The sequence below is a fragment of the Peromyscus maniculatus genome, chromosome 21 (assembly GCF_049852395.1).
Source record: "Peromyscus maniculatus bairdii isolate BWxNUB_F1_BW_parent chromosome 21, HU_Pman_BW_mat_3.1, whole genome shotgun sequence".
Classification (NCBI taxonomy): domain Eukaryota; kingdom Metazoa; phylum Chordata; class Mammalia; order Rodentia; family Cricetidae; genus Peromyscus; species Peromyscus maniculatus.
The window spans coordinates 18,523,184-18,537,065 of NC_134872.1; the positions used below are offsets into that span (position 1 = coordinate 18,523,184).

The 13,882-nt window shown below is 48.0% G+C and overlaps 1 protein-coding gene across 1 annotated transcript in view; it reads right to left on the bottom strand.

The window, feature by feature from the left end:
• Window positions 1–2,323: 2,323 nt before the first annotated feature.
• The window catches only part of Ccdc6 (coiled-coil domain containing 6), a 106,402-nt gene continuing 94,843 nt past the window's right edge, over window positions 2,324–13,882 (bottom strand). Inside the window, exons 8-9 of the mRNA XM_006979044.4 lie at window positions 7,116–7,240; window positions 2,324–6,115 (exon numbers count right to left, since the gene is read on the bottom strand). Coding sequence (XP_006979106.1) covers window positions 5,882–6,115; window positions 7,116–7,240 — 359 coding nt within the window. The 3' untranslated portion in view covers window positions 2,324–5,881. The remainder of the gene's footprint in view (window positions 6,116–7,115; window positions 7,241–13,882) is intronic.

The window sequence follows — 13,882 nt, forward strand, 5'->3', positions numbered from 1 at the left end:
CAGGAAATGTTTTTTTTTTTTTTTAAATTAAAAATGCCTCATTTCAAAATGAATTCCAATTTTCCATCAACACACCAGGCTATCTATCAAGCAATACTGAGATGGTTAACCAGCCCGAGGCTACCTGACTTCCCAGTGGTGAGTTGTGCCATTTGCTGGAATCCCTCGTGAAGCATGGGGTAGATGTTCACTTGCTGCCTGCCTCACGAGACTCACACACACAGCACAGGAAACCTGGATGTAGACAGGGAGGGATCTTCTTCCCAGAGTCGCCTTTGTCCAATGGGTAAAAGGAGCTGGTGGTCCAGCGGCTCCATCTTCTGTTAGAATAACTCTGAAGCTTGTCCGAGGCTGCCCTCAGCCACTGGACATCAGCTCCAGCTGCCTCAATGACGAACAGGCAGCCAGTTCACTTACCCTGTGCTGACTCCCCTTCCGCCACTGACTCCAAGTCCAGGAATCACTTCCCAGCTTCCTGCGCCCCCAACTTGTGAAACTGGACTCCATCCACCTGTTCAGAACCCTGCCTAAAAAAAATCAATTCCTTTGCCTAAGTCTTTCCGCCTCCTCTCTCTCATGTTTTGTTGAGACAGGATTTCTCTGCGTATACAGTCCTGGCAGTCCTGGAATTCACTCTGTACACCAGGCTGGCCTCAAACTCAAGAGATCCGCTGCCTCTGCTGCTCAAGCACTGGGATTAAAGGCGTGCGCCACCACTGTCCTGGAAGTCTTTTCTGATTCAAAGTATATCCTTGTATTTAAAAAAAAGGGGGGGGGGAGGTTTTGACCCAATGAGATGGTATCAGGAACTCTAGTACATACACACCATCTCAGAGACTGTTATTTTCCCCGACCCACTGATGTAATACAGTCATAGGATCTGTACTGAGGCTGCTGCTGGTGCCGCACAGCAAGTTGTTTGAAGAATAACTTCATTATTACCTTTTGTTAATTTTGGATGGGTGTGTATTGATGGGGTGTGGAGGTCAGAGGACAACTTACAGGAATTGGTTCTCTCCTACCACATGGGTCGCAGAGTTCAAACTCAGGTGGTCAGCTGAGCTTCTAGTAGATACATTTATCTCCTGGGCCATCTCACTGGCCCAAGAGTAAACTCTTTAACAAACAGGAACACACACACACACACACACACACACACACACACACACACACACACACACACACACACACACAAATACACTACTGACTACTACATACTGCAGTAGCAAGGAATGCTGTTCACATAGGGTTGATGTCACAGGCTTATCCATACTGGGTCCATTACACACATAACCAACGCACAGCATTTCACGACAGCCTTGCTGTCCAGATCTCTGTTCTCTTTCAGGATGACTCATCATCCGCCGAAATATCCTCTGCAACACGCCTTTGAATGCGGGCCCATGTGAGACATTTTGGGAAGATTTAGCTTTCCTTTCCATTTTATAACCCTCTAGGGTTTACTGTTGGAACCTAAAACACAGCATACTGGGAGAGCAAGCACTCTATCAAGACGCAAAACCATGGGACAGATCAGTGGTTCAAAGTACTGGCTGCTCTTCCGGAGGACCCGAGTTCAGTTCCCAGCACCCACATGGTGGCTCACAACCTCTGCTAACTCCAGGTACAAGGGAGCCCATGCCCTCTTTCTGGCTTCCGCAGGCACTGGACACATGTGGTGCATTGACATACATGCAAACAAAAAACCCATATACATGCATTTTTTTCTCCCTCTTAAGTATTTATAAACAAGAAATCCTATTAATCCCATTTATGCTGCCTTCCTACATTTACTTCCTCTGGATGCCTTGAGAGTTTATAATTGAACTGACTCTGAACGTCTGCTGGAACCAACACCAAACAACGATCATTTCCAACTCAAAAGACCAGAAAGAATGAGAGGAAGTTTATGGTTCAAGAGGTACATTTTAAAAAAATTATCTTTATTTAGGTTTTTTTTTTTTTTTCTGATTCAGCACATGTATTAAAGACTGATCAACATAAAAGTAAATAAGACATGAACTAGACGTCTTACATCTCTCTAAACTCCAACAGAGAATGTCAGGATTGCCACCATTACCTGAACTCCAAGCTAGGGAAGCTGCAGACAGGCTATCAGAACAACACACAGAGCACACGGTACGCAGAGGCAGAGGGCATGCTAGCATTTGGCTCTCCTCTCTTCCTTGTCGACATCTTCCCATTGGACAGTCTGCTTTCTTTCCAAATGAAGTCCCAAATCAAGTCCACGGAGACAACTCAGGGCGCATCTGACTGGACAGTCTTCTGAAGGAATGCATTCCAACCTGTGGTGCCTGCAACCTTGTTTTGTTTTTTTTGCCAGGATGAAGTTCAGGTCAAGATGCACAATACAATCTGATGATGGTGAGAACCGAGTCCAACAGCGAAGCTCAGCAGTAACCCAAGTTAAGGCATGAATGCACACACGCACACGTGCACACACACACAGCACCCATGCTAGCACGCACAGAGGATCCCATTGATCACTCAAGGAGAGGCGACCTGGGTGTGGCCAGTAATCACAACTGCTGAGCATTCTGGGAAAGGCTCCCCAAAATGGTAGGCTAACACATTTTTATCAAAAATTAAAAAAGAAAAAAAGAAAGAGAGGAACTAAAACTTAAAAAAAACAAACCAAACCCTAAGAATCTTTTAGTCTCTCACAATGGCTCCTGAGAAGGAAGCCATGGAGCAGCATCAATGGCTGGCTCTTTAATAATTTGGAAATACAAGTTTTACTATGCATATCTTTGGTAGTCATCACTACAAGCTCTCAGCACTGGATACTCTATTAGACATACTAGACAGAAGATCGAGTTACACAGAACACTTCCTCCTGCACTTCTTAAAAAAAAAAAAAAAAAAAAAAATCAACATTCTGAAGCATGCACCGCCATGCTTTTTCCTGTCTTAGTGGGCTATCTTTAAGAGCAGAGCGTTGTGCTGGGCAAGTTCGTGTCTACCTAACCATGGGGGATACGCACTGTTTTTCTACCAAGGAAGGATCAACAAAAATTCACATGCTCCGTTAGATCTGGTCGAATCAGAAGCCAATGACAAAAGGCACAGGCAGCGTAAGGTGTCAAAGCCACATTCTGGTCACACATTCATTCCATGGTCACTTGTCCTGTGTCTCAGGAGCTCAGAACTGACAACTCCTTCCAATCAAAGACGTTGAAACAAGATCTTAAACACTTCCACATCTGCCAAAGGTCTAGAATTCTGTCTGGAATGCCAGCGTGCTTGACAAGAGAAAGCAGTTCAGAGCCCAGAGGCGCTAGGTGCTGGGTGCGTGGACTGGGTTCTGTACAAAGGCGAGGTCATCTGGGAACAGACCCTCAACCTATTAGCAGCACAGTGGTACCCGAGGGTCTCTGTCAACAAGACAGGAAATGAAGGTACTGTTGATCTCACCTGCTGAGGATGGCTATGGATGTTCTCCCATAGAGAGTGGGGAGCTGAACCCAAAGGAGCCACGTCCTAAGTCCGTTTCCCACCGCAAGGAGACTCCTGTCTCCGGGGGCTCAGCAGCTGATTCTCTTACCTATCACTACTTGCTTCAAAAGTGACACAAAAGATCCTAAATTCAGATTGTAGTGTTTGTTCTCTTGGTCTTACCGCCTGCAGGGAGAAGCAACTGGGTTTTGCTAGAAAGTGCTGTTAGCGGATCTGGGTTTATCTGGGGGTGAAGTGATGGGTCCAAGAGGAAGCTGCAGGGCATTTCCTGGGGCAAGTCTGACCGTCAAGAACCTATCTCTAAGAGGCTCTCTGCTCGGCGCACAGCACAGCAGCGCCTTCACACTTGTGCTTCTGGGAGGTAACTCAACTGATGGGCAGTGAAGGAGAGAACTTTACAGAATGGACTTGTGGCTGGAGGAGAAGCCGCTAGCCAACAGTACTGAAATCTACAAGTCCAGAAAAGAGTCTTGTAAACACATACCATACTTCTCTCACAAGAAAAAAAAAAAAAAAATCAAAGACTGTACCGTGAAGGGAGAATTCTTCTGCCCTAGCCTCAGAATTTCCTTGGAATGGTCATGTACCCAGAGGGTCAGTGAGCTGCTGGAGAAATGCCCGGGCTTAGCCTGACACTGAAAACCTAATGCCTTGACAGGAAATGCCAGACCCCACCCCATGTCTGATAACGGCACTACGGCCTGTCCATCACACACACCTTAAAAATAAAACTTTTATAGACCGACAGCCTTTCCTGGTCGTCGGGAGGATAACATTCTCAGTGTAGGGGCGGAAGAGGAGAGGTCAAAGGTCCTACATTGTTCTTATTCTCAAGTTCTTAAAATGCTGTCAAACACTATTATCCAATAACACTTTTTCATTCTGTTAACTCTTAAATATGCATTTGAAGGCAAAAATGGAGGTTTCTAGACTGTACAATATTAAATATCTACAATGTCACCAGGGTATGTTCCTCGTTCTCGGGAGTGTGTTCCATGAGGAGTTGCTATTAGAGGTGGTTGTCACAAACATGAACTCTTAAAAATTACCGATAAATTAATTTTCAGTCCTCTGATTATATCCAACAGATTCACGTTTCTCATCATAAAATATACATTCTCTAGTAAGTTATTTTCATCCACGGCATATATAAATATGCGAACACAGGCAGGGAAAAGCATGTGACTACGAAAGCACACAGCAACCGCTGACAAACAGAAATGAAGGTGGGAACAGAGCCACTCGGGGTTCCACCCCAAGTGAAACCCAAGGATTTACTTGTGCTGAATGAACGGCAATCATGTGGAGAACCTTCCTGGTAACTCCTGCCTTATGTGTGATGGGCGAAGTGAGGAGCCGTCAAGGCCGATGAACCCATTTGCTGGCTACACTTCCTTCCTGCCAGGTGCCAAGGTACCACCCACACTTCAAACAGTAGTATTTCCTAATAGCAGTTTGCACCTGGGAAATACTTGCTCACCCTCTGTCTCAGGACAACACGAACGAATGGAAGGGGTTAACCATTTCGGCTCTGTTACAATCTCATGGCTCCTGGAGTGGAGACCCAAGACCACATTCAAGTCAGTCGTCAAGATCACTGGTGGGAAGGCATCTATCCACAGGGCAGAAGGGACTGGCTTAGGTGGATTAACTCTAAGGAGAAAGGAAAGAATCACATCTCAATAGGCAATAATCCCCCTCCCACACACACGTGGGAGAAGATACAGCTATGTGATTTGTTTGTGTAGGCTGTTTCACAAGAGACACGGTGGTCCATTTACATCAAAAACAATCGGTAAAAAGTGTGTCTGTAGAAAGCTCTAGACTAGACATGTTGTGGGCACCGATTCATCTAACTTCCAACCCTATACTGAGAGTTAGGTTTGCAAAGGTCTGAACTGTAGTGCTCAATTCTTGGTATGTTCGGTAAACTCCACTGTGAACTGGAGAAGGAGGGTTTCTAACAGCTCGGTCATTTCCTGCAAATTCACAGAGGAAAAAAAAATTATATATATATATATATATAAAAAAAAAAGATTTCCCTTCCTATTTTACAAACCTAAAAGCCAAGAAAAGAAGCCCTGGGGCCGGGGGAGGGGGTGGGGCTTGCACACTGCTTCTTATTACCAAATACCAGATAGCAATGTTCCAGCCAGGGAATGACGGACACGGAGATTCAAGTAAAACACCGATGGGAAAAAAAAAGTCGTCTGGTTAGTGTTGCAGACCCCACGACACCGGCTGCGTTTCCGACAGACATTCACAACACTATGAGGAGGGAAGCTAGACAACCTCAGTGCAAACACATCAGATCCAAATATGCCAGGGGAGAAGAAGCCTTTGGCGTTGAGAAGGCGGCTCCATCAGACCGGTCCCGACTTGAAATTCTGACTAAGCTCATGCATTAAGGCTGGGAGGAAGGGTGCACCGAATGCTGCTGCTGTTGCTGCTGCTGCTGTTGCTGCTGCTGCGTTGACGGGACGGGCTGCGAGGGCGTGGCTGCCGAGGGCACCGAGGGCTGCATGGGGGGCGGAGGCGGCGGCGGAGGCGGCTGGACTGGGCTCTGTGTGTTGGGAGATGGAGGAGGCGTGGGCCGTTTGAACTTATCAGGACTGCTGCTTCTCCGCGGTGACGGCCTCTGTGAGGGAGGACAGGGACAGAGGGTCAGTTTGGGACATCGGTTCAATTCCAACAAAGTCCGAATCAGGGCTGAGGAGAATCGAACCTAAGACCAACGAGGGCAAGAAAGCCATGGGTTCCTTCTTTATCATTAGTGGTTCCTGAACTAAGTGGGACAACATACACAAAGTGGTGGTCATACCTACGCCTATGAAGAAGTAAATACAAAGTGATAGTGCATCTTTCACAGCCAAACACTCAACTTGGGCCCTTTAATGAAAGAAAAATAGTAATAATGATAAAGATGCCATATTATCCCCTTAAACCTGTCACTTGAGTGTCCTTATTTCTCTTCATCATTCAGCTTTTTCTCATACTCTGAGGCATCAGGATACAACATTTGCAACCTCTACACAACGTCCTTCAAGCTTCAAAAGACCTGCATGGGCACCCCCCGAGTCATTCCACAGAGGAAGGCTCCCGGAACTATTTCCTCCCCTCAATCCTATGCTGGCCTTTCTTCCTGTTCTCTCAGCCAAGCACACAGTCAAGGGTGCAGGGCAACTCTCCTGAGGGGAGCCCGAGAGCCGAATGAACCCGACTCTCCTGAATCCAGGAGAGAAAATTAAAACTAGAAGCCAGGGAGACTTTTAGGAAGGCCACCCAGGGTCAGTGAGCTGCAAAGGTGTTGAGAAGAGGTATTTTCCCGATATTACGGAAACACCCATGATGCTTGAGGGCAAGCACCTAGCAACAGTTCAGGGAAGACACTGTCCAGACTTCAAATGACACGTCATAGAGGGCAAGCTCCACCAATGAAGACGAGTCTCACCACCTGGGGACACGTGTTTCAACACCAGAACCCTGTCAAATTCTCGGGAGCACTCTAACTAGAGGGAGAAGGGGATCCAAGACCCCAGGCGGTAAATGGAGAACAGTAGTAATCCTCAGCTCCAACCAGAGACCAGCTAGGACCTTGTCGTGAGTGGGAACTGCCTGCTCCCAACAGGGACACTTACTGTGATGCCGTGGGAGGCCCCCATGTGCTGGACGTGGAGGCCTGGAGAGTTGTAGTAAGACATTCCAGCCCGAGTCAGGGAGGTTGGCGGGGTGAACCCGACCGTGTGACTTGCATATGAAAGACCTGAAACACAAGAGCAACAAGGTTCGACATTGTCTGTAGCCTGGTTGTCTAGAATAATCGGCAACCGTCCAGGAAAATGTAAAAGACAGACCAGACAGACAAGCAGAGGTGTGGGGCCACTCAGCGGCATGCAGGGGTAACAGGGGGCATAAAAACAAACAAACAAACAAACAAACATGAAGAACTGGAGCTGAACAGTTAAGTCCAGACATGAACGTGGTCATCACATTCCATCAAATGACCCTTCACATGGCTGACAAGAGACGAAGAAGGGATGGACAAGAACGATCTCTTCAACGGTGTTGGGAAAACTTCACACCCACAGGCAAAACCAAACAAACAAATCCTGTGGAATTTGCGCTTTAGCTAGGCAAACATTTGTTTCTGCTGCATTTGTTCAATGACACAGATGGGTGGCTGTCTCACCGTGCCCGCCTCAGGCACCTGATGGGTCTGGTGAAAAGCTGAACGGCCGACAGTTAGGCAGGAGAGGGGTAGGTGGACAGAGAGAAGAAGTGGGAGGAGAAATCTAAGGCGGAGAGAGAAGAGAACGAGAAGGAAACGCCCAGGGCCAGAAGCCACGCAGGAGATGCAGCAAGTGTAAGATATACGGAAGGAAGGGGGGGGGGAGCCCCGAGCAAAACAAAGATGAAGAGGAACAGGTTACGTTATGAGAGCTGGGGGGGGACACACAAGACATGGCCAAGCCCTTGTAACTCTTAAGAAGTCTCTGGGTCACGATTTGGGAGCTGGTTGGTGGCCCACGAGAGAGCCTGCTACAAACAAACACCTTTTGTGTCACACCATCCACAGGCATCACGTGGATTATGGAGTGGCCGAGCACGTCTGTGTTCACCCGTGGGTAGAACCTGCAGTGTGAAAACAGACTCACTGCTCATCCGTGCTTCAGCGCGGATGAAGGAGGGAATCAGCGATCCAGATGGTGAGTTCTGTTCTGTCACACAGTGGGAAATAATCCTGCCTTATGCGTGTGCCCAGAGAGCACTACACCAGGTCAAACAGTCACAGAGGGACACATAGGGCACAGCTCCACGTCCATGTGGAATCTGGAAAGGCACAGCACAGATGCAGGAGAATGGTGGCTGCAGGGACCAGGGAGAAGGGGAGAAAGGCGAGGTCTGCTGTTCTGTGGGCCTGAGGCTCCAGCACGGTGACATGGAAAGGGTGGCTGGAGAGCACGGACTGTGCCCACAGGTCACCACGGTACGAGACACTCAAAGAGAGGGCAGACCTCAGGCTAAGGGCTTGCCACAGCTTAAGAAAAAATAAGTCAAGCCCTGCCAGTTCAGCCCTTTACAGAAGAGTATAGAAGAATCCAGGGGAAAGTGAGAAAAGGGTGAGAATCACATATAAGAAAAGGAAGAGAGACGAGATACATCAGGACAAACTGTGTGTGCATGTGCGTACGTGTGTGTGCGTACGTGTGTGTGTGTGTGTGTGTGTGTGTGTGTGTGTGTGTGTGTGTGTGTAAGTGTTTGCATGCACATAAACTCTGCCACCTGCAAGTGTTTGGTCCAGGATACAAAAGCCCCACACATGCCAATGTTCCCGGAAAGATGCCAAGAAAAACAGCACACATCAGGGCTGAGGAGACGGCTCAGGTGGTGACGTTCTTGCTGTGCATGCATGGGGACCCGGCCCGAGCACTATCCCGATCGCCCATGTAACACGCCAGGAGGGTCCCTCAGGCTTGCCGGTCAGCCAGCCTAGCTGAACTGGTGAGTCTCAGGTCAACGGGAGACACTATTTCAAAACACAAGACGGACAGGTCCCTCTCTAAGGAATGATGCTTGAGGCTGTCCTCTGGCCTTCAAGTACGTGTACCCACCCACACACACATCCCCCTTTACACTCTCATTCTCTCTCTCATTAGATAGGCCTGGGGTAGGGTCCAATCAGCCCTATTTGAAATATTCAGAGCGACTTAACTGTGGACGCTCTAAGAAGCTCTAGAGAGCTGGTACTGAAGGTGGTACTGGTCTGGGCAACGCTGCATCAACCCAGCACTTTACCTTTCACTCCCAGCATCTAAATGGAAAAACTGCACGGGGTAGGACCTTGCTGTGGCTTCAGTGTGTAACGTCTGGGGCGCCTGTGTTTTCATGGGAACACTTGGTCCCCAGCAGATGGCGCTGTTTGGGAAGGCCGCGGAACCCTTAAGAGGTAGGGCCTCCGAAGGAGCAAGTCAAGTAGAGAGAACCTGAAGGTTCTATAGAGTCCAGCCTCACATCCGGGTCTGTTCTCTGCCTGTGGACACAATGTGACCAGCCGCCTCATGCTCCCGCCCCCATGTTCTTCTCTGGCGGAACAGGCTGTAACCCACCCTTAGGGTGCTTCCTGTCAAAAAAAAATGTTTGGTCATCATGTAACTAATACAGAGCCATACAAATGGAAGAAGTAGAAACCCTAATAGAGATGGGTTTGGACAAGGACCTGCAGGCGGCTAGAGGCCAAGCTGTTACTTATTGCTGCCCTGAATGACACAGGGACAAGCTGCAGGTCTGTTTTCTTCCGCAGTGATACTCCCGAGTATCTCACAGGACTTTTCTGTGCCCTCAATATCAAGTGCCAAGAACTTATTTCCCGACTTGACGACGTCACTGGTGCTTTTTGTCTGATAGATTTCTCCATTGCCAACTGATTCTTGACTCACATTTACAGAGTGGCATTCTGAGATGAGGCACCAGTCTAAAGACCAAAGTGGTCATTTCACAAGCTGCTAACTGATGGGCTGAGACTCAAGAGGTCGTCTTCAAGTAAAAGCCCGGGAAGAGAACCCTAATTCTGCTTCCTAGGAACGGAATGGTGAGGCTGGGGGTGGAGGCGGGGGTGTCCCACTCAATGCTAAAATAGCTGTCTACGGGCACAAGGTCTGGGTTCAATCCCCACCACCAAGAAAAACAAAACAAAACAAAAAACAAATGAATAAACACCCCCCCCCCCCACCACCACACACACACACCCGGCAAGAAAACCTAAGACGTATTTAAAAGGAAGTGAATCCTTAATTTTAAAGAGCGTTCAGGGAATCTCTCAAGTGCACTCAGTGGTTAGGAACACTGGTTGCTCTTGCAGAGAACCTGGGCTTGATTCCCAGCACCCACATGGCGGCTCATGACCACCCAGTTCCAAGGCCCCCAAATCCCTCTTCCCCTGAAGGAATCAGGTATGCATATGATACACATACATACATGTAGGCTAACAAGTCAGACATAAAAGCATAAAATGAAATAAAAAATAAACTCCTTTCATGAAACAAAAAATTCCAGCTGATTTACTAGGTTCATTTTTTTTTTTTTGAAGAATAATTTTAACTATGTTAAACCACTAACCAAGAATCTCCCAAGACTCTCTGTTCCCTACCTAAATATCTTCATTCTCTCCCCTGTCCCCGCCCCGATGCTCTAGGCCAGCAATTCTCAACTGTGAACATCAAGTCTTCTGACCCTAACTCCAACTCTGACCTTAAACCAAATCAATCAAGGGAGTGGTGCCCAGGGCAGCCGGGGATGACCGCCTCTGTCACCTGGTACTGAGCCGCAAGGACATATTATTTAACCTCATCGCGCTATAAATCCCACCATTAGCAAACATGACCGCTCGAACACCCTCAGATTATTGCAAGGACTAAATAAGCGTCTAGTGAATTTTTTCTACCCTCTTCCCCAGGCCCTGTTGATTATATAAGATTCAGTCGGGGGAAATCTTACTAATTTTTACCCCTCCTTAAATCTTAGTAACCATGCGTCTCACCCTCCGGCCCAGGAATACATTAGAAAATAAACAACAGCAATAACCAACCTTTGTTGAAGCTGGCAGTCTGCAGACGGTGGCCACTGAGCAGAGTAGACTCAGTGCATCTTAAGGACAAGGGACACATTTTAGGAACTGTGTCTGTCAGCAATTTCAACGAGAGCGATCAGAGTGTCCCCAAACTGCTAGGGAATACCACCACTAGGAAGTACTGTGGTCTCTGACGTCCACTGCTGACAGAATCATTACCATAGTGCAGATAATTAGATGGCTTTCATTGGTCCCACTGTACTAGCTTTGGTGCCCAAGGGCTCCTGACTCTCAGTCACATCCCTACATAGGTCCTTACTGGTCACACTGCTCTAGCTTTGGTATCTGGGGGCTCCTGATTTTCTGTCACATCCTTACCAGTGTTTCCGAGAAACTCTTTACTTTGCGAAGGTGTCTCAGATCTACACACACCCATCTTCCCAAGTGGCCCAAGATCCTTTTAACTGAGAACAGCGATAGAAACCAAGTCTGTCTTCTGGGTGCACTCATTATTATTGGAGACACAAAGCTGCTTTTAGACCTAGTTACTGCCCACTCCCAATTTAGACACATCCAAACATGCTATTGAGAAGATCTTAGTACCATTATACAAATGCAGTAGGATTGCTTTGCAGATCATTTCAACAACAGAAATACTATTCTAAACCAAACTCTCACATTTGTTGGTCCGCTCCCCCCCCACCCAATGACTGCAGTATTATTTCTGATCATTTGGAAATGACATGTACTGTGGGATAATGTTCTTGTACACTGGTTTAATAAAACGCTGATTGGCCAGTAGCCAGGCAGGAAGTATGGGCAAGATAAGTAGACCAAGAGAATTCTGGGAAGAGAACTGCTGGGTCAGGAGATGCCAGCCCGCAGTCCAGGGAGCAGCATGTAATGGCACACAGGTAAAGCCACGGAACACATGGCGACATATAGATGAACAGAAATGGGCTGAGTTTAAGTGTAAGAGCTAGTCAGCAGAAGCCTGAGCTAATGGCCGAGCAGTTTGAATTAATATAAGCCTTTATGTGTTTACTTGGGGGACATAAGTGGGAGAGATTTGTCCTGACCGCCAGCAGGCCGGGACGCAGGAAATCTTCCTACTACAGACGTGCCTCTAAGAATGTTGTCAGCTTTAAGCGGATCAAACAAGATATTAAATTACATTCAGCATGAGCTGGCATTCCTGCCTGCTAACAAAGAGACCCTCCCCTCTTACTCCTGACTTTGATTTCCTTTTCCGCCAATAAATCAGAAGGTAAAGAGAGACCTTCACTGTGGGGATGACAGCCTAGCACTATTTTGGGGCAAATGAAGGGGCAGCTAAGAGCCACTTCTGGGGACAGACTGACGGCCGCTAGAGACTAGAGGAATGGATCCAGATTTGGGGACATCTATTTGGTAAGAACAAGGCACAATGGCCAGCCCCGTGGCTCATCCTGAGAGGAATCCCTGGTCATCCGTGGTCTCCTTTGCCTCAGAACGCTCACATCTACAATAGAAGAGTCGCCACCGTGTGGGAGACTCTTTACTGTTCGCACTGAGTGTCTCCTTTGAAGAGGGAAAGGGAGTAGGGAGCTGGAGGGATGGCCCGGTGGTTAGAGCACTGGCTGCTCTTCCAGAGGACCTGATGCAAACCCCCAGGACCCCCAGGATGGTGGCTCACAACCATCTGTAACTCTAGTCTCAGGGACCCAATGTATCCCTTCTGACCTCCGAGGGCACTGCACGCACGTGGTTCACAGACACAGCGAAAGAAGAATAATAATATGAATCTATCATTAAAAGTCACTGTAGGGCTGGCCAGACCCCACACCGATAAAGCCAAGACACCCCTACCACACTGTCCTAACTGCTGTGGCTCTAGAGCATCACATCCAATTCGTCAACCTTAAGGGACATCCTTGTTTTCACCATGACCTCAGACGAAACAAACCACAGTCCTAACAAAGCCTTTGCAAGGCCACCCCCCTAGGGTGACACCCCTCCAACCTGGCGCCACCCCCACAGACTCGTCCCTCAACTCTGTCTGCAGCGTGTTCACCAGCTAGCACATAAACAGAGGTCTCCACAAGCTGCCAGCTTATGCCTTGTCCCCGCTACTCTCGCCACCCACCCTCTGCCTCACTTCCGCCTCATCCTTGAGGGTGGATCCCGTACTGGCCCACCAACACTGGAGTCCCACGCAATGCTGCTGGTGCTGGACCTGGGACACTGAGGAGTATTTTGGGGGGTCAGATGAAGCCAAGCATGCTGGGACAAGGAAAGCCCTTGGGTGACACAAAGCAGACAAGGAAGCAGCTGCCTTGCTTCTTCCTGGCCTTCCAGGCCTGGCTCACAAATCACTGCAAGTATCAGGAGGCAGCTCAGGTGAGGAGGAACCCTGGTTTTGGACAAGGAAGCCCACCCTCTTCCTGGCCCAGTGACGGAGAGCTGGCAACCCATCAATGGCCGCTTCTTCTATTTTAACAAGGGAAGAAGGGTGCTACAGTATCACTGAGGGCAAAAAGGAGATTAACGGAGTAGGAATGCAGTGAGGGGACCCACAGAAGACACACGGTAAGGCATGCTGGAAATCTACCCGGGACCCTGCCCACCCAGGGACTAATCACACACACAGTCCTCCCCTAGAAAGGGGTTTTCAGGTCAAATTTAAGGTTAAGAAATAATCTATACCTAAGGCTCACTGAACATTGAGGAAGAGGAGGCGGATAGATGGTATGAAGTCCTCAAAAGTTAAAAACTAAAGAAAAACACTAAATAATAAAATAGTAATAAAAAAAAAAAACAAAAGCAACCAACCCACACAGTCCTTGTATTTAAGAACTT